The 20,555-nt window shown below is 38.2% G+C and overlaps 3 protein-coding genes across 7 annotated transcripts in view; 1 reads left to right on the top strand and 2 right to left on the bottom strand.

Annotated features, from left to right (window-relative positions):
- Nucleotides 1–13,559, top strand: part of LOC126379006 (uncharacterized) — a 33,112-nt gene extending 19,553 nt beyond the window's left edge. The window contains exons 2-5 of one of the 5 annotated variants that reach the window (XM_050027583.1): nt 1,034–1,156; nt 9,538–9,631; nt 10,563–10,749; nt 12,310–13,559. In XM_050027583.1, the coding sequence (XP_049883540.1) occupies nt 9,559–9,631; nt 10,563–10,749; nt 12,310–12,517 (468 nt within the window). In that variant the 5' untranslated portion in view covers nt 1,034–1,156; nt 9,538–9,558 and the 3' untranslated portion in view covers nt 12,518–13,559. Of the gene's footprint in view, nt 1–266; nt 1,157–9,537; nt 9,632–10,562; nt 10,750–12,309 lie in introns of those variants that run through there. The other 4 variants (XM_050027581.1, XM_050027584.1, XR_007568211.1 and 1 more) reach the window with 4 other exon arrangements.
- LOC126378999 (uncharacterized) lies at nt 2,138–6,358 on the bottom strand. Its single transcript, XM_050027573.1, has 3 exons — nt 6,168–6,358; nt 4,478–4,661; nt 2,138–3,396 (listed from the first exon to the last, which is right to left on the bottom strand). Exons 1-3 carry the CDS (start codon nt 6,241–6,243, stop codon nt 3,165–3,167), a joined length of 492 nt encoding a protein of 163 aa, XP_049883530.1. The 5' UTR covers nt 6,244–6,358; the 3' UTR covers nt 2,138–3,164.
- Nucleotides 7,063–8,735, bottom strand: LOC126379003 (uncharacterized). Its single transcript, XM_050027578.1, has 3 exons — nt 8,512–8,735; nt 7,882–8,062; nt 7,063–7,765 (listed from the first exon to the last, which is right to left on the bottom strand). The coding sequence occupies exons 1-3, from the start codon at nt 8,585–8,587 to the stop codon at nt 7,540–7,542; spliced, it is 483 nt and encodes a 160-aa protein (XP_049883535.1). The 5' UTR covers nt 8,588–8,735; the 3' UTR covers nt 7,063–7,539.
- Nucleotides 13,560–20,555: the final 6,996 nt, after the last annotated feature.

Below are 20,555 nucleotides of genomic sequence, written 5' to 3'. Positions count from 1 at the left end.
GTGTGAGATAGATGGGTAGGATATAAGTAGGTAAGTTTATATGTAGGTAAGGTATAGAGGCAAGGTATAGGTAGGTGTGAGGTAGGTGGGTGGGATATAGGTAGGTAAGGTATAAGTAGCCAAGATATAGCTAAGTAAGGTTTATAGGTGGGTAAGGTATAGCTGGGTAAGGTGCAGGCAGGTGTGAGATAGGTGGATAGGATATAGGTAGGTAGCCAAGATGTATGTAAGTAAGGTTTATAGGTGGGTAAGGTTTAGCTAGGTAAACTATAGCTAGGTAAACTATGGGTAGGTAAACTATGGGTAGGTGTGAGATAGGTAGTTAAGTGTATATGTAGGTAAGATATTGGTAGGCAAGGTGTAGGTAGGTAAGGTTTATAGGTGGGTAAGTTATAGGTAGGTAAAGTACAGGTGGATAAGGTACAGGTGGGTAAGGTTAAGTTTCCGCCCCGCACCAATTCCTATCGGGCGCCGACCTCACCCCCTTTATTGCACACAAACGAAACATACAAACATTTTTTATAAAACATATAGCAACAGTAAAAATGGGCGGCCTTATTGCTCTGACGCCGCACTGGGCCCTCGTGATGGTTTAAGGCCCGATCTCCCTATTCATCCATAGGGAAGGCCCGTGCCCCAGCAGTGGGGATGATGATGATGATGATTGCTCTGACGCAATTTCTTCCAGACAACCACTACCAGGAATCAGGCGTAAAAAACTTGGATACGGGACGGTGTGTGCGGTTCAGGGTGTGGTAGGAAGTACATACCATCATCAATCGTTGAATCCGGGATGGGTCTTTTAATATTATCGCACTTTTTATATATATCTGTGTTCCGGCTCATTTCGTAGTTTTGGTACTTGAGACTTGTTATTTGTTAACTATTTTACTGCTTTGTACGAAAAAGAGCATGACAATGAATGACAAACTATGACAGATGTAGACAAATTTAAAAAAATAAAATAGCTAGGTAGAACTCTTAAAAGAAAGTTCGGTGAGGTGTGGACCTTTTTTGACGTGACTTATTGCAGATTCGCCGCAGATGGCTTGATTTTAGTGATATGCCCCCATCGGGATTCGAATCCGGGACTTTCGGCACTCCGGACCGGGAGCCCAACGCTTAACCACTGGACCATCGAGGCAAATAAAATTGGGTAAGTAGTGTTGGCAACATCGTCGATAATCGATAGTTGGCGCAAAATAACAAGGTATCAAGCCAGAAAATATCCCCACCTTCTCACCCGTCAATGTTGTTTACGACGTATCAAACGACGTATGATAAAAAGGGGCGAAGGCGGTAAAACGGGTTCAGTTACTCATTCGAATTATTACGTGCTAAGTGCTTTGTGTAACGGAAATTATTGTTGTGCCCATTTGAAGTATAGTTTTCCCTACAGTAGGTAATTAAGTAGGTACTTATTAACAAATATATGGCCTCACTCGGCAGGACCCGCAGGATGGGCTAGTTTCGAACTAGTCAAATCAGTTACTTTTTACTAAACGTCAAAACACGAAATTACTATGGAATTTGTACGAAAAAGCACACTGTGACGTCACAGAAAAACGTGATAAAATGTCGGCCTTGTTATTACGTTTTTCTTGGCTAAAATTCATAAATAAGTTGAATAGAAAAAAATAAAATGTTTTTCGTTAGTTTTAGATCTGTCTTTATGTAGTAAGTAATCAGAATTTTATAATTTATTTTGAACTTGGTGCACGACCCATCCACGTCGCGACTTATGCTGAGCGAGGTCCATTTATCCCGGACGCCACCGCTGATGATCGGGCCGTCTCAGTGCGTTGCATTTAGGACAACTTACTTTTATTTATTTTTTATGATTTTGGTTTGTTTTTTCTTTTTTTGTTAACGAGTTTTGATCTTGGTGTTCTTTTTTTATTTCCGTGTGATTTCTGTCCTGTGTTGAATGTAATGTACCTATTTCTTTCTCTCTCTCTCTCTCTGTCTTTCTTTCTTTATATATTTTAAAGGTCAAAAAGAAATTATTTTTAAGTATTTTTGGTTTTTCCATGTTCTGTGTTTATGTGCAATAACGTGTAATTGTCAATTCTAACATTAAACAATAATTAAGTAGGTAGTACTTACTGTTTAAAAAAAATCAATAAAAATACACATCGCATATAAAGTAGTATAATAAAATAACATAGCAATTAACATTAAGTATAAAATTAAATTAATTGTTCATTAAAGACGTATTCATTAAATTATTCCAAAATATGATTAAATTAAAAATTAAATAAGTAGATCTATATCTACTTATTTAATTTTTTAGTTGCTATCAACTAAAATAGTACTAACGCTCAATATTATTAATAAATGTTAAATTTAACAAAACCTTAACTTATTTTGGTATATATTTACCTAAAATAAACAATCCAAATCATTATCATCTCCATAGCATTGTTTCGTTTTTCACAGGGTCCGCTTACCTAACCTGAAGATTTGACAGGTCCGGTTTTTACAGAAGCGACTGCCTGTCTGACCTTCCAACCCGCGAAGGGAAAACCAGTCCAATACAAGTTAGGTCACATATCCTCACGATATATAATCATTTATTATGAAACATGAATTCGAAAACACATTCGACAATCATTGATTTAGGCCAGTGCTGGATTCGAACCTGCAACCTCAAAGTGAGAGGCAACCGTTCTACCAACTGAGCTACTACGGCTCAAAATACATACATAACATACATAACCAGCCTATATACGTCCCACTGCTGCACAGACCATATTTGGGCACAGGCCTCCCCTCAATCAACCGGAGGGGGTATGGAGCATACTCCACCACGCTGCTCCAATGCGGGTTGGTGGAGGTGGAGGAAAACATTAAATAATTTAAATAAAACATAGAAATCTGATAAGTAATATTAACGATTTCATCTCTCAGGCCTGTTGTCTTAAATTTTGTACTGGGCACAGATCATAAATACTACCGGGAGACAGCGTTTCGTATAAACGTCGCTTCGAACTGTAAAAAACTGGACCTGTCAAATCTTTATGTTAGGTAAACGGACCCTGAAACGTAAGCTAGGGGCGATGAATTAAATATTTATTACTAAATTAAATAAATATAAAAACTACTTAAAATGAAAATTAAACTTGACGTCAATAAATAGCCATAATTCGTGTTACTTTAATTCCTTATTTGCGTCTTCTCAAATCTGCCATTCCTTTCTTCGCAGTTAATTTGTTGATCTTATTTTTTGGTTGGTCCTTCTGACTTATTCCTCGCTTCATGAGGAGTTCCTGAGGAATCGGCATTTGTCCCTTCTGGTCTACTCCAGGGCCTGGTTTTAACTTCATGCGGTGTTCTAAGCGAAACGTCGACACTGAAGGCATGAATCGTATCGCCGCATTGTAGAAGTGCAGGTCTCTGAAATTAAAAAGATTTGTCTACTTGACAGTTTTCGGAAAAAAAAATATATAAAAAAAAATTACAATAATTGCTTATTTTATACCTCTTAAAATAATTTTAACTTTCTCAAAAAAGCTTTATTACTTATTTAATAGAAAAAAAAAACACATTTTTCTTCAATTATTTTAAATTTCGCGCCAAAACGGTTGGTTGGTTACGTGACATTTTTTCAACATAGTATAGCTTGAAACCTGACAGATATTTTTTGTTTATTTTGTGAAATGTGACGTCACTCGAAGCTTAATCCAGCTCAATCATGGCCGCTCGTGTTTCGGATTTTGTAATACATACAAAAAAAACCCTTCTTATTTTGTAAAAATAAAATATTTAGTGTAGCGACTGATGTGTAGTTGAAGACTCGAAGACTCGCATCCAGCTGCGGCGATCAGCTTCCTCCGGTGAATTTAGCAGGAATCGTAGGAGTCATCAAATTAAACCACGCAAATTTAAAATACGTGATTATAATAATGATAATGAAAAATAGAATTAAAGTTCTAGATGATTTTTACAAATTTCGCGAATAAAAAAAAATGTGAAGACATAAAGCTTGTACAACAGTCGATTCGATATATTATCGTGTAACGAACTTGGTCTGACGTTGATCTCCACGATTGGTCCATGGAGCATTGCGTTGGAGCATTTTTATTGGCTGTACCGGGTATGACGTCGATTGTATGAAGTTTAGTTGCGCCTACTCGAATATTGAAAGCAACATCAATTTCTTGCCGCGCGCTGCTTGCTCTTTATATTTTGTCAGGCGTTAACATTTAGAAATGGTCATGATAAAAAAAAACCTACTGGATTATCGTTTAAATGATAAAAAAATATATTTTCTTGTTACAAATGTCAAATAGCCAATTAAGTAAGTATTAACCAAGTAGGCACCTTTACTTTCCTTCACCTTTTTATTGATTTTAGAATATCTCTGAATTCCGATTTTTCCGTTTCTTGCTTTTTCCTTTTTCCTATTCGTTACCCTATGTGGCAAATGCGCAAACAGCGCGAAGCCAAAACCTAAGAAAAAAAACTGCCTACTTACCGAATATCGTAAAAAGCAAATGGCGCAAAGACCCTCTCTTCAATATGCCTCTTGTACTGTATCCACCGGCACCTCAACAGCTCATTGTTCTCGAGAGAATAATGTTTGATGTGCATGATCTCGAAAGATGTCTTCTCGAAAGTGGGCAGCGTCCTGTAATCTTCTGCTATTTTCTTGTTGAGAGCTGGTGAGGAAAGGTCGATTATAGTCTGTGGCGGACCTAACTAGTTGACCAGCTAGTTCCGCCCACATGCAACAGATGGCGCCACCATTCAATAAAGCAGTCCTGAAACGCGCTATCGAAGTTTACACAGCGCGACGCATATATACAACTTCCAACATAACACCGTTGGATCGTCGATCCCTAGTCACACTACCAACTTGTGGCTAGCGGGGTACTATGCTCAGTTCGGTACTCTGATAACATTCTTTGGCGGCAGCACACACTCGCCGCTCAAAGTTCTTACGCTTTAGCACTAGAATTGCAATGGTAAAGCATTCTTTAACAAAGAGGTTTCCAATTCAAGGCATTTAAGATTACCTAGCCCAAGCAAATCCGAAAACGATGTATTAAAACTTTCACATGTAGTATAGCCCTCTATGGATGTGAAACTTGGACACTGACACAGAAAGACAAGAGAGACTCCCAGGCCTTTGGAATGTGGTGTTGGAGGAGGATGTAAAGAATAAGTTGGACTGAAAGAGTCTCTAATGCACCAATATTGAGAGTAATTAAGGAGAGAACAGGCAAAATGATTGGACACTTACCTACTTAAAGATACGACCAATTTATTAAAAACATCATAAAAAGGAAGATAGAAGAGCTTACATGGAACAGATTAAAGAAAAGGTCGTCGTGGTTTATAGGGAAGACAAGGAATTGGCCTTTGATAGACTGGAATGGAAAATGCTACACCGACAAGAGATGATGATTTAATGAAAAAGGAAGATAAGTGAGCCGTATCGCCGTCGTGGTCGAGTCGACTGTGTTAGTGAAAACTGCTCGATACATTAATATAACTCATTAGAACAAGTCCACTAATGAGGTTCGAAAAATTTCAAATTATATGTATTTAATTCATGTTTAAAAAGGCAAATATTGAGAGTTATTGAGGACAGAAGAGGCAAGATTGGACACTTAATAAGACACGACGAATTTATTAAAAACATAAACTTAGACGGGAAGATAGAAGGAAAGAGAGAAAGGGGAAGACCAAGAAGAACTTACATGGAACAGATTAAAGAGAAGGTGAACGTTGTGTCTTTAGGAAGTGAAAGAATTGACTTGACAAGATCGTGGCTTTAATTGGTGATGAAGCACGAAGCACATGGAATGTCCGGGGGGTACCCCACCCCCTCTGGGACTTACTTTAGTCCTAAATGCGAGAGTAGGTTCAGCGGCGTAGCGTGGGTGTCGGCCGCCCGGGGCTGAAGACAATTTTGCCGCCCTTTTATTTAGATATTTCAATTTAATGTATTACATACATTAATTCTAGAGAAGTTTTCGGCTAGAACAGTCATAACTATTTTGCTTTGCATTAAACGGAAAACGGGTTTCATTTTTATATAATTATATTATAGATAGATTGTGAAATTTTGCCGCCCCCTAAAAAGTGCCGCCCAGGGCGGGCCGCCCCTGCCGCCACTACGCCGCTGACTAGGTATGATGTCGATTATTTCATTAGCCCACCTTCATCAATCACTTCTTTTGGACGCGACCTTTTTATATGTGCGCAGTCTTTATACAAATCCATGTTGCGACTCATTTTGCAGTAAACCTATATCAAAATAACAAATAATGTACTAAATACAAGAACACTCGAATAAATAGATAAAATAGCAAATAAGTAAACAATGATGAAAGATGTGACATTCAATGTCACAAATTAGGTGACAAATAAGTATCTAGATATATTTTTTTTTTTTTTTAACTTTTTTATCCCTTTGGGGAAAGGCAAAGGCAAAGCCGTGCAGCCGTCGTCTAATGTGTATCTAGATAAGTATTTATAACATTCAAGAAAAAAAAAACATTTAAAGTGATGTGCCATTTCCAAGAATGTTTCCAAAGTGGGAATGTTCCCGTAGTAAAAACTGTTTTAATGAGAAACTTTCCAATCGACGTTACCCAAACACACGATAGATGGCGTTGTTCTCTTTTAACGGGATAATTACCTATTATTTTCTCATTGCTGGGGTACATAAATTATTCAAAAATGTAATGTAATGGCAGAAGCATATATAAAACCAATTGTTGCTTGATATTGGGATCACATTATGTATAGAATGATGTTGTTACCTACTTATATTTCTTCTCTTTATTTTGATCAGAATAATAACGTGGAAGTTGTAATTGTACCTTGGTGTAATAAAAAGGGTCATCATTTATATCCAATGATCCGTGCTTCAGAAGGCACGTTAAGCCGTTTGTCCTGGTTACTATTTAATAATATAAGTGAGTAATCGTTACATGAGCCATGTCAGGGGCCTTTAGCGGCTCAATCATAACCCTGACACCAGGGTTGACAAGGCTGGTATTCCACCTGACAATAACCCACACGATAACAAAATAAAAACCAACGTCAAAATTTCTTATAATCAGTATAATGAAATTAATACAAATTAAATTAATACAAATGTAACATTAAAACGAATAAGTACATAGAAATAAATATAACAAATATTAAACCTTTAAATAAGTACAAACTTATACAAAATATACGCTCGTAAATACATCTACTTATAATTGTTTTATCAAAGCCCGCAATTATTCTGCCTACTTAGCGTCGCGTCGCGCGCGATAGCGTTAGTAGGTACTCATGCACACACACAGTTGTCGGTGTAGCATTCTCCATGCTACTTTTTTAGGGAAATATAGGGCAGTGATTTCCCTCTTGCCTTCCGCCCCGCAGTACTCTGTCTGACGCGAGAATGACCACAAATATAAATCCTAAAATGAATAACAAATCCCTGACACCAGGGTTGATGGGGTTGGTAATTCACCTCACAATCCACACGATAGAAGAAGAAGAATAACAAATCAAGCTTATTAAAGCTTAGAAAAATTATCTCTTATTTTTTTTCTTTCCCATGTACTTTATTTTAGGTACTTTCTCCTTCTTATCTTCGTCGCGTTCGATGCCTCTCTTCATCTGTAACTCAACGGGGATAGGCATCTGACCCAATCTGTCTACTCCAGGGCCAGGCTTCAGCTTCTTACGGTGATCTGTCTGGCGGAATTTCGACAACGACGGGTTGAAACGCACCATGCTTTGGTGGAAGTGAAGATCGCTGGAACAGAGGGAAATATTTACAATAGAACACAAAACAACGCTTTCTGCGAGGCGGTTTACCCGCCTCACCAACTCGCGACTTATGCATCTTGAAATAAAAAAGAATACACCAACCGGTGATCAGGAAAGAAGAATGGTTGGAACTCTTTCTTCTCGATGTGTTTGTATTCTTTCCAACGACACCTCATCAGCTGGTTGCGTTCCATGGAGTACTGCTTGATGCAGGACAGGTCGAAACACGTCTGCTCGAAAGAAGGGAGGGTGCGGTAGTTCTGTGCTATCTGCTTCGTCATGTCTGTGAGGAAAAAGAAAATGGTGCTAATTCCTGCAGACGCCGTCTAATTTTATGAAATGAAATGAGACCAACGGCTTAACGTGCCTTCCGAAGCACGGATCATCTTACATTCGGACAATCAGGTGATCAGCCTGTAATGTCCTAACCAAACTAGGGATCACAAAATGATTTTTTGTAATTTGTCCCCAACGGGATTCGTACCCGGGACCTCCGGATCGTGGGCACACACAAGGCGTAACTACTGGAGGCCGTGATGCTTATACTTACTACTTACATTTCTTTACACCCTCTAAAAAATCAAAGGGTCACTGGAGTCCAGTGACCCTTTGACTGGTCCAGTGACTGGACTGTCAACGTGTTAAATATAGCTGGCGACGAGTGGACGTACATTTTACTATACACCTCTGCCTAACCTTTTGAGTATATAGGCGCGATGCTGTTATGCCTACCTTCAGTAATGGTTCTATCTGGTGGTGTCCTCTTAATGTGTTCACAACGTTTGATTACTTCTTGCAGTCGACTCATCTTGATTATTTAATATTATAACAATTATATTTATATAAAAGTAAATATAATGCAAGCGTACAATTAAAAAAATGCGTAGAAAACTAACAAATAAACATAGAAAATTAAAATTAGAAAATACGACTTTTAAATGCGTCCACTTCAAAAATATAAATAAACAACAAGCATAGAGAATTTTTATTATTTTTAAAATGCGTTGGATATTTTGTTTTTTTTTTTTACGTGACATGTTTGTTTTTTTTTTATGCTAGGAGTTTTTACGTGACCTCAACGGAGGTCCATGTTGCTCTATGGACTTACATCAACATGGACCTCCGCGATCCGTCTCGCCCCCTATCACATGGGACTTAAAGATAACTGGCGAGGAATTGGTGGGTGTATAATATAGGGCGTTAGTGACATCGTAACGAAAACTTTGAGGGATGATTCAGACCATGATTCTGAGTTGATATCAAGTGGAATTTCCGGCGCACAAGGGTGAGGGTGACACGAAGTTGACCGGACCATGTGTCATCATCATCATCAGCCCATTAACGTCCCCACTGCTGGGGCAGGGGCCTTCCCTATGGATGGATAGGGAGATCGGGCCTTAAACCATCACGCGGGCCCAGTGCGGATTGATGGTTATTAACGACTGCTAATGCAGCCGGGACCAACGGCTTTACGTGCCTTCCGAAGCACGGAGGAGCTCGAGATGAAAACTTTATTTTTTGTGGTCACCCATCCTATGACCGGCCTTTGCGAAAGTTGGTTAACTTCAACAATCGCAGACCGGAGGACATGTGTAGTTCGGAATAAAATCTTCTTTTAAATCTTCAAGAAATACCATAACCGTGACATTTCCGAAAAACCATTAAAAAATAAATATGAGGGCATAAAAATGAGTTATTTACCACGTTATTTGTATTTTACATGTTATGTATTTTTTACTAAGTTGTATTTTCCTATAGCGGTGAGTTCGCATTCGCACAATGTTCAGAAAGGCGCAATATATCGAGTGTGCTCATCTCAAACACCAAGCGCCTAACGTAGAAATCACTGATGGTAAGCAAACAGTCCCCTACGCTAGGGTCCAATACCTCATGCCGACCCCGCCGGCGTAGTCGACGATTTCCGCCATTCAGCGCTTATCGCTATCGACCCTCTATCTAGCCGTGGACACCCATATAGGTCCGATTAATTCTTTCAAATATTTAATCTCCTCAGACGACGCCCTGAGTCAAAGTTCGCGCCGTACTGGGGGGTTAAAATTTGTGCGTCAAGCTAGCGGCCTCAAAAAAAATGGGCACGAAAAAATAATTTGACCATACCAAAAATTAGTACTCTTATTAAAAAAAATAGTACCTGTTGTAAAAAAAATAGTACCATCACGGTTCTGGATTTATAGCCATGTTTTATTGCACTTGCTAGCTTGACGGTGAGCGAAATTTGGCGAGAGTTAACGACAAGGTCTTTCGCTTTGATTTAAACGCCAAAAATTAGTACCGAAATAGTACTCACCCCCTGCAAAATACCGAAATTAGTACTTCAACGGTTCCAAAGTTATAAAGGCAGTTCACATAGGTTACTTATAATGACTTTTTGACATATTTCTACAAAGAGAATCAGGTCCAAATTATGATGGTAGGGAGTACTATTTCATACGAGTTTATTGACATTAGTTACATACTGAAGTATGCAAGCGTTCCCCAGATAATAGGTATTTTCAAAACGTCAAGCCAGCGGGATTAAAGAACTGCCTTTATAACTTTTGATCTGATGGTGGGGTCTGCCTTCTTCGTACTTCTCTTCCACTTCGCTCTATCAGACGTGTCGCTCTCGGAGACATTGCACATGCATAAGTCATTTTTGACCACATCCGCCTATCTTGTTTTGGTCGTCCTCTTGGTCTAAGCCCTGGTATGTTTAGATTGGCTGTAACTTGCATCCCTGTACTTATTAATGTTTTTTTTTTCTCTTTTTTTCTTATATCTAGAAGTAAAAGATAGTCTACTTAAAGACTATCCCGGATGCCTGCCTCTCTACCAGCCCAGGAGAGTAGATTACATTGGCTTGAAGAAATACTCTTTGAAGAATTTTGAAGCCCTGGCTTGTGGATGGAGGGCATACAAGGATACCTTCTTCGGCCGCAAGAAGATGCCTTTCGAGTTTCCTAGAGCGCAGTGAGTTGAGAGGACCCAACTAGTTGACCAGCTAGTTCCGAACATACCTAATACTTAGATGGCGTTGTCATTCTACGTTCCCGACGACCCGATTACTCTAGCCATAGAGGCAGCCAATCAGCTCGCGACACCAAACACTTCAGAACCCCGATACCGACCCCGCCGGCGTGGTCGACGATTTCCCTCATTCAGCGCTTATCGCTATCGACCCACTAGGGTCGATTAATCCTTTCAATATTCTTCCTCTCAGACGACGCCCTGAGCCGAGGTTCGCGCCCAACTGGGCACCCTCAGGCTTGTTGTCTTAAACGTTGTACCGGGTGAGAGCCTTCAGCGCTCCCCATTTGTCCGGCCAAGTAGTTAATGCCATCTGCGGCAAATCTACAACAAGTCACGTCAAAAAAAAAGTCATTCTACGCAGATGGCCTGAAACGCGCTATCGAAGTTTACACGGCGCGACGCATATATACACCTTCTTACATGACACCGTTGGACCGTCGATCCCTAGTCATTCTATCAACTTGTGGCTAGCGGGGTACCGAACAGAGCATAGCATCTTGGAAGAATCTCAGATCCCCAGATTCAGAGATTCTAGATTTAAAGCCAAAGATCCTGGAATCAGATATTTTGAACTTAATTCTAGTATCATCATCTCCTGTTATCCCGTTTTTCACGGAGTCCGCTTGCCTAACCTGAAGATTTGACAGGCCCGGTTTTTCACAGAAGCGACTGCCTGTCTGACCTTCCAACCCGCGAAGGGAAAACTAGCCCGATGTGCTTAGGTCACATATCTTCGCAAAAGCGCATTTCTCAGGAATGTGGGTTTCCTCGCGATGTTTTCCTTCACCGGGCACGTGATACCTAAGTAATCATTTATGATCCAAACATGAATTCGAAAATAAATTCGATTATAATTGGTTTAGGCCCGTGGGACTTATCTTCTCTTTTTATTTCAGTAAGTACCAAACATTGGAGCAGCGTGGTGGAGTATGCTCCATACCCCCTCCGGTTGATTGAGGGGAGGCCTGTGCCCAGCAGTGGGACGTATATAGGCTGTTTATGTATGTATGTATATATGTAAGTACCAAACCAACGACGTCCATGGTCCAGTGGTTGATTGTGTACTCCCCATCCGGAGACCCCGGGTTCGAATTCCGGTGTTTGTTAGCAAACACTCGACGACGGAAAATTCCACTTGATATTAACTCAGCACCTTGAGTTGAACCATCCCCCTCAGTATTCGTTACGGCGTCACTAACACCCATACCTACTTCTATAGTTACCTGTTTGTACTGGTACGGGGTGTAAGTGACATCGTTACGAATACTGAGGGGGCTCATTAAAATCATTATTCTGAGTTAATATCAAGTGGAATTTTCGATCGCAAAAGTATAGAATTGAAAATAATTTTAAAAAAATCATTAATTTTGCGACGGAAAATTCCACTTGATTTTAACTTAGAATCATGGTCTGAATCATCCCTCCCCCCCAGTATTCGTTACGATGTCACTAACACCCTTTACTTATGTAATAGGCTGTTTACGTTATTTTTTTTTACAGAGATTTCCATGTCTACAACGGCCACGTGATTTACGACCCGACGAGCTCGATCGATTATCGACCAAATTATCGATTTCACATGCGAGCGGGCCCCGGACTCGATCATTTGCGTCAACTGCCCATCCCTAACGACACATCACTACGACCGAAGGCGGGAAAAGACACCATGAAACATAGAGTTCAGCACAAGAAAAAGTTTGTTTTTTAAATTTTTGTGTTTGGTATTTTTTGGGTGAATTTTTGGACTTGCCTCTAGAACGGCGCGCTTGGATAGTTCTCCGAACACCGGAAGTCAATGCCATTACCGTGAAAGCAAATATTTCGTAGAATCTTTTGTCTTTTTGCAAATATTTAGGACTTTATGTGGTCGACGATTTCCCTCATTCAGCGCTTATCGCTATCGACCCACCAGGGTCGATTAATTCTTTCAAATACTTATTGTTCCTCTCAGACGACGCCCTGAGCCGAGGTGCGCGCCCAATAGGGCACCCTAAGGCCGGTTGTCTTAAATTTTGTACTGGGTGAGACCCTCAGTGCTCCCCATTTGTCCGGCCAAGTAGTTAATGCCATCTGCGGCAAAAATATAATACTTAAGTCACTTCAAAAACATATAAAAAAATAACATTTTATGTATGTCGTCAACTTATGTAAGTCCTAACTGGATATTTGCGAAAACTACAAATATTCTAGGATACTTTTGCATTAACGGTAATGACTGGTACGACGCAACGATATTGACTGGTGTTCAAAGTTCTACCTTTTCGTGCGAATTCAACTCGTCGTATACGTCAAGAATATGTAAGAAAGGAACATTCTCGTCCTCTCAAGTGCTATGGGACTTTGGGATAGTGCGCACGAGTTGGTTGTCATGGACCATTGTTTTTTTTATTGTTTTTTCTTTTTATACTCTTTATTGTTCGTAAGTACGTGTTCGCGCGAAATTAATTCGAACGAAAATAAATCTATTTGTACGTAATTTTCTTGGCGCATATTTTTTAACGACAAAGCGTCAGAAATTTCGCCATACGGCCTCTTTCTTGATCGAATCAAATAGAGTCGACAACACTTTAAAAAACATACAAGATGGCGCCAACGAAATTACATGAGTACCAACTTTAAAAAAATCACCCAAGTAAATGACCTAATGACACAAAGGCGCCAAAATAACAGTCATTTTGAAACGCAAAAAGTAGCCCGGTAAATAACTCTAATTTTATTATTCTCATTGTTTATTTTTGTAGTTATTTATTTTTTTGTGTTTGTTTAATTTATATTTAATTTATTTATAAACTTTTATTTATGTAAATTCTTTTTTTAACTTTATTTACTGTAAAATTGATGCTTTTTAAAGTAAAAAAATAAAATCGAATACAATTTGTTTTTTTTTTCTGACGGACTGTGACTAGCGAAAAATGCATTTAGGATATTAATTATGTACAGGGGGGCTAAAAAGGCCACTTTTGATGAATCATAATATGTTCCTATTAGGAATTGAATTGCAAATCGTAAAATGGCCACTTATAGATTTTCATATTTCAATTCATATTACGATTCATAATATGAATTGCCCAATTTGACATTATCTATGGAAAGTCGTAAAATTAAATTTAGGATGTTTATTTGAGAACAGGACAGAAAGATAGTGTACAAACTAATCCGAAACAGGAAACTATACTTATTGTTACCAAGGCCCAACATTAATTTACTCCAAACCAAATTTTGAACTGCCCGCCATCATCAAATAATTTTCAGATATTTATGACAGGGTGTTTGGCTCATATAGGACGGAAATATTGTATACAGCCTAGTGCGAAAGGGAGATAGGAAAATGTATTGCATTACTCTCGTATGTTTATCTCCTTTTTTAAATGGATGTATGTGATATGTCAGAAAGAAACAGAGATATTTTTGTCGGAAACAGAGAAACTATAGCGCCCGGCTGTATGTTGACGAAATACTACTAAAATTTCGAAATACCCTCAACATGCACCATACGATGATTAACTATACAACAGGACAGAAATATATTATACAGGCAAGTGGGAAAGAGACATCTATTGTTCTGAGAGCTGGTCTCTCAAGCAATAGTGGCTGTGTGAAACTGAACTTCTATAAACTCATGTTATCCTGGTACATTCATCTGAAATTCACAGCAAAATTACCGAATTAGCCACCAATTTGTTTTTCTCCTAATGCATTATTTATTCCGTTAAGTTTAGGATGTTTATTTGAGAACAGGACAGAAATATAGTGTACAAACTAATCCGAAAGAGGAAACTAAACTTATTGTTACCAAGGCCCGACATTCATTTACTCCAAACCAAATTTTGAACTGCCTGCCATCATCAAATAATTTTCAGATATTTATGACAGGGTGTTTGGCTCGGACGGAAATATAGTATACAGCCTAGTGCGAAAGGTAGATAGGAAAATGTATTGCATTACTCTCGTATGTTTATCTCCTTTTTTTAATGGATGTATGTAATGTGTCAGAAAGAAACAGAGATATTTTTGTCGGAAACAGACAAACAATAGCGCCCGGCTGTATGTTGACGAAATACTACTAAAATTTCGAACTACCCTCAACATGCTTCATACGATGATTGATTTTACAACAGGACAGAAATATAATTATACAGGCAAGTGAGAAAGAGACATCTATTGTTCTGAGAGCTGGTCTGTCACGCAATATTGGCTGTGTGAAAGCGAACTTCTACAAACCTATGTTGTCCTGGTACATTCATCTGAGATTCACAGCAAAATTACCGAATTAGCCCACCAATTTGAAACTGATTTTTATTTTTCTGCTATTGCATACATAAATTGCCTATATAGGTCACACTATTGGGCACGCATACTCCACCACGCTGCTCCAATGCGGGTTGGTGGAGGTGTTTTTACGGCTAATAGCCGGGACCAACGGCTTAACGTGCCCTCCGAAGCACGGAATCATCTTACTTTTTCGGACAATCAGGTGATTCAAGCCTGACAAGTCCTTACCAAACAAAGGACAGTCTCACAAAGTGATTCCGACAATGTCCCCATTGGGAATCGAACCCGGACCTTCCAGATCGTGAGCCAAAATGCTCTAACCACTAGACCACGGAGGTTGCTATTGCATATTCCATTAAATTTAGGATGTTAATTTGAGAACAGGACAGAAAGATAGTGTACAGACTAATCCGAGAGAGAAAACTATACTTATTGTTACCAAGGCCCAACATTAATTTACTCCAAACCAAATTTTGAACTGCCTGCCATTATCAAATAATTTTCAGATATTTATAATAGTGTGTTTGGCTCATATGGGACGGAAATATAGTATACAGCCTAGTGCGAAAGGGAGATAGGAAAATGCATTGCATTACTCTCGTATGTTTATCTCTTCTTTTAAATGGATGGATGTAATGTGTCAGAAAGAAACAGAGATATTTTTGTCGGAAACAGAGAAACTATAGCGCCCGGCTGTATGTTGACGAAATACTACTAAAATTTCGAAATACCCTCAACATGCATCATACGATGATTAACTTTACAACAGGACAGAAATATATTATACAGGCAAGTGGGAAAGAGACATCTATTGTTCTGAGAGCTGGTCTCTCAAGCAATAGTGGCTGTGTGAAAGCGAACTTCTATAAACTCATGTTATCCTGGTACATTCATCTGAAATTCACAGCAAAATTACCGAATTAGCCCACGAATTTGAAACTAACTGATTTTTATTTTTCTGCTATTGCATATTCCATTAAATTTAGGATTTTTATTTGAGAACAGGACAGAAAGATAGTGTACAAACTAATCCGAAACAGGAAACTATACTTATTGTTACCAAGGCCCAACATTAATTTACTCCAAACCAAATTTTGAACTGCCTGCCATTATCAAATAATTTTCGGATATTTATAATAGTGTGTTTGGCTCATATGCGACGGAAATATAGTGCGAGAGGAGATAGGAAAATGTATTGTTATAACAGCTGTTAAATCATAACCAGCATTACTCTCATATATTTTTAACTCCTTTTTTAAATAGATTGTATGTGTTGTGTCAGAAAGAAACAGATATATGTTTCCCAGAAACAGACAAACAATAGCGCCCGGCTATATGCTGACGAAATACTACTAAAATTTCGAACTACCCTCAACATACATCATACGATGATTGATTTTACAACAGGACAGAAATATATTATACAGGCAAGTGGGAAAGAGACATCTATTGTTCTGAGAGCTGGTCTCTCAAGCAATAGTGGCTGTGTGAAAGCGAACTTCTATAAACTCATGTTATCCTGGTACATTCATCTGAAATTCACAGCAAAATTACCGAATTAGCCACCAATTTGTTTTTCTCCTAATGCATTATTTATTCCGTTAAGTTTAGGATGTTTATTTGAGAACAGGACAGAAATATAGTGTACAAACTAATCCGAAAGAGGAAACTATACTTATTGTTACCAAGGCCCGACATTCATTTACTCCAAACCAAAATTTGAACTGCCCGCCATCATCAAATAATTTTCAGATATTTATGACAGGGTGTTTGGCTCATATAGGACGGAAATATAGTATACAGCCTAGTGCGAAAGGGAGATAGGAAAATGTATTGCATTACTCTCGTATGTTTATCTCCTTTTTTTTAATGGATGTATGTAATGTGTCAGAAAGAAACAGAGATATTTTTGTCGGAAACAGACAAACAATAGCGCCCGGCTGTATGTTGACGAAATACTACTAAAATTTCGAACTACCCTCAACATGCTTCATACGATGATTGATTTTACAACAGGACAGAAATATATTATACAGGCAAGTGAGAAAGAGACATCTATTGTTCTGAGAGCTGGTCTGTCACGCAATATTGGCTGTGTGAAAGCGAACTCCTACAAACCTATGTTGTCCTGGTACATTCATCTGAGATTCACAGCCACCAATTTGAAACTGATTTTTATTTTTCTGCTATTGCATACATAAATTGCCTATATAGGTCACACTATTGGGCACGCATACTCCACCACGCTGCTCCAATGCGGGTTGGTGGAGGTGTTTTTACGGCTAATAGCCGGGACCAACGGCTTAACGTGCCCTCCGAAGCACGGAATCATCTTACTTTTTCGGACAATCAGGTGATTCAAGCCTGACAAGTCCTTACCAAACAAAGGACAGTCTCACAAAGTGATTCCGACAATGTCCCCATTGGGAATCGAACCCGGACCTCCAGATCGTGAGCCAAATGGTGAGCATCAGAATGACTGCCCAAAGCGACAGATCAGTTTTAAAATATTACTAAAATTCAATACCTATTAGCTACTATTTAATACATTTGTATAGATATTTTCTACCTAATTAATAAATAAGAAAATTAATTTAAAAAATGGCCAGTCATTCTGATGTCTGAATGACCACCCACATTTAGAATCTCCACAAAAAGGCTCCGAAACGTAATTTCGCCTACACACAAATTTAGTACCTATTCAATACCTAAACAAATACTTTTTTTAGATTTTTAAAACAACAATAAAAAAAATATGAGCAAAAAATGTTTTAACGAAAATGTTAATTGGCAATGTTTTGACGATTTGTCCACCAGAATAACAAAAAGCTGTAAAAGCTTCTACGCACATTGCATTTTATATTCAAGAAAAGATTAAATATGTTCCTTTTTTATAAATTGTATTATGTGCATAATTGAGTTGTAAACAATAAACAATTAACATTTTCGTTAAAACATTTTTTGCTCATATTTTTTTTATTGTTGTTTTAAAAATCTAAAAAAAGTATTTGTTTAGGTATTGAATAGGTACTAAATTTGTGTGTAGGCGAAATTACGTTTCGGAGCCTTTTTGTGGAGATTCTAAATGTGGGTGGTCATTCAGACATCAGAATGACTGGCCATTTTTTAAATTAATTTTCTTATTTATTAATTAGGTAGAAAATATCTATACAAATGTATTAAATAGTAGCTAATAGGTATTGAATTTTAGTAATATTTTAAAACTGATCTGTCGCTTTGGGCAGTCATTCTGATGCTCACCATTTGGCTCACGATCTGGAGGTCCGGGTTCGATTCCCAATGGGGACATTGTCGGAATCACTTTGTGAGACTGTCCTTTGTTTGGTAAGGACTTGTCAGGCTTGAATCACCTGATTGTCCGAAAAAGTAAGATGATTCCGTGCTTCGGAGGGCACGTTAAGCCGTTGGTCCCGGCTATTAGCCGTAAAAACACCTCCACCAACCCGCATTGGAGCAGCGTGGTGGAGTATGCGTGCCCAATAGTGTGACCTATATAGGCAATTTATGTATGCAATAGCAGAAAAATAAAAATCAGTTAGTTTCAAATTGGTGGGCTAATTCGGTAATTTTGCTATGAATCTCAGATGAATGTACCAGGATAACATGAGTTTATAGAAGTTCAGTTTCACACAGCCACTATTGCTTGAGAGACCAGCTCTCAGAACAATAGATGTCTCTTTCCCACTTGCCTGTATAATATATTTCTGTCCTGTTGTATAGTTAATCATCGTATGGTGCATGTTGAGGGTATTTCGAAATTTTAGTAGTATTTCGTCAACATACAGCCGGGCGCTATTGTTTGTCTGTTTCCGACAAAAATATCTCTGTTTCTTTCTGACACATTACATACATCCATTAAAAAAAGGAGATAAACATACGAGAGTAATGCAATACATTTTCCTATCTCCCTTTCGCACTAGGCTGTATACTATATTTCCGTCCTATATGAGCCAAACACCCTGTCATAAATATCTGAAAATTATTTGATGATGGCGGGCAGTTCAAATTTTGGTTTGGAGTAAATGAATGTCGGGCCTTGGTAACAATAAGTATAGTTCCCTCTTTCGGATTAGTTTGTACACTATATTTCTGTCCTGTTCTCAAATAAACATCCTAAACTTAACGGAATAAATAATGCATTAGGAGAAAAACAAATTGGTGGCTAATTCGGTAATTTTGCTGTGAATTTCAGATGAATGTACCAGGATAACATGAGTTTATAGAAGTTCAGTTTCACACAGCCACTATTGCTTGAGAGACCAGCTCTCAGAACAATAGATGTCTCTTTCCCACTTGCCTGTATAATATATTTCTGTCCTGTTGTAAAATCAATCATCGTATGATGTATGTTGAGGGTAGTTCGAAATTTTAGTAGTATTTCGTCAGCATATAGCCGGGCGCTATAGTTTGTCTGTTTCTGGGAAACATATATCTGTTTCTTTCTGACACAACACATACAATCTATTTAAAAAAGGAGTTAAAAATATATGAGAGTAATGCTGGTTATGATTTAACAGCTGTTATAACAATACATTTTCCTATCTCCTCTCGCACTATATTTCCGTCGCATATGAGCCAAACACACTATTATAAATATCCGAAAATTATTTGATAATGGCAGGCAGTTCAAAATTTGGTTTGGAGTAAATTAATGTTGGGCCTTGGTAACAATAAGTATAGTTTCCTGTTTCGGATTAGTTTGTACACTATCTTTCTGTCCTGTTCTCAAATAAAAATCCTAAATTTAATGGAATATGCAATAGCAGAAAAATAAAAATCAGTTAGTTTCAAATTCGTGGGCTAATTCGGTAATTTTGCTGTGAATTTCAGATGAATGTACCAGGATAACATGAGTTTATAGAAGTTCGCTTTCACACAGCCACTATTGCTTGAGAGACCAGCTCTCAGAACAATAGATGTCTCTTTCCCACTTGCCTGTATAATATATTTCTGTCCTGTTGTAAAGTTAATCATCGTATGATGCATGTTGAGGGTATTTCGAAATTTTAGTAGTATTTCGTCAACATACAGCCGGGCGCTATAGTTTCTCTGTTTCCGACAAAAATATCTCTGTTTCTTTCTGACACATTACATCCATCCATTTAAAAGAAGAGATAAACATACGAGAGTAATGCAATGCATTTTCCTATCTCCCTTTCGCACTAGGCTGTATAGGTACTATATTTCCGTCCCATATGAGCCAAACACACTATTATAAATATCTGAAAATTATTTGATAATGGCAGGCAGTTCAAAATTTGGTTTGGAGTAAATTAATGTTGGGCCTTGGTAACAATAAGTATAGTTTTCTCTCTCGGATTAGTCTGTACACTATCTTTCTGTCCTGTTCTCAAATTAACATCCTAAATTTAATGGAATATGCAATAGCAACCTCCGTGGTCTAGTGGTTAGAGCATTTGGGACTCCAAAATTATGTGAACTAAATTGACAAA

The sequence above is a fragment of the Pectinophora gossypiella genome, chromosome 27 (assembly GCF_024362695.1).
Source record: "Pectinophora gossypiella chromosome 27, ilPecGoss1.1, whole genome shotgun sequence".
In the NCBI taxonomy this organism is placed as follows: Eukaryota; Metazoa; Arthropoda; class Insecta; order Lepidoptera; family Gelechiidae; genus Pectinophora; species Pectinophora gossypiella.
The sequence above is the reverse complement of the archived record's forward strand: the minus strand, read 5'-3'. Positions and strand labels throughout refer to the sequence as shown.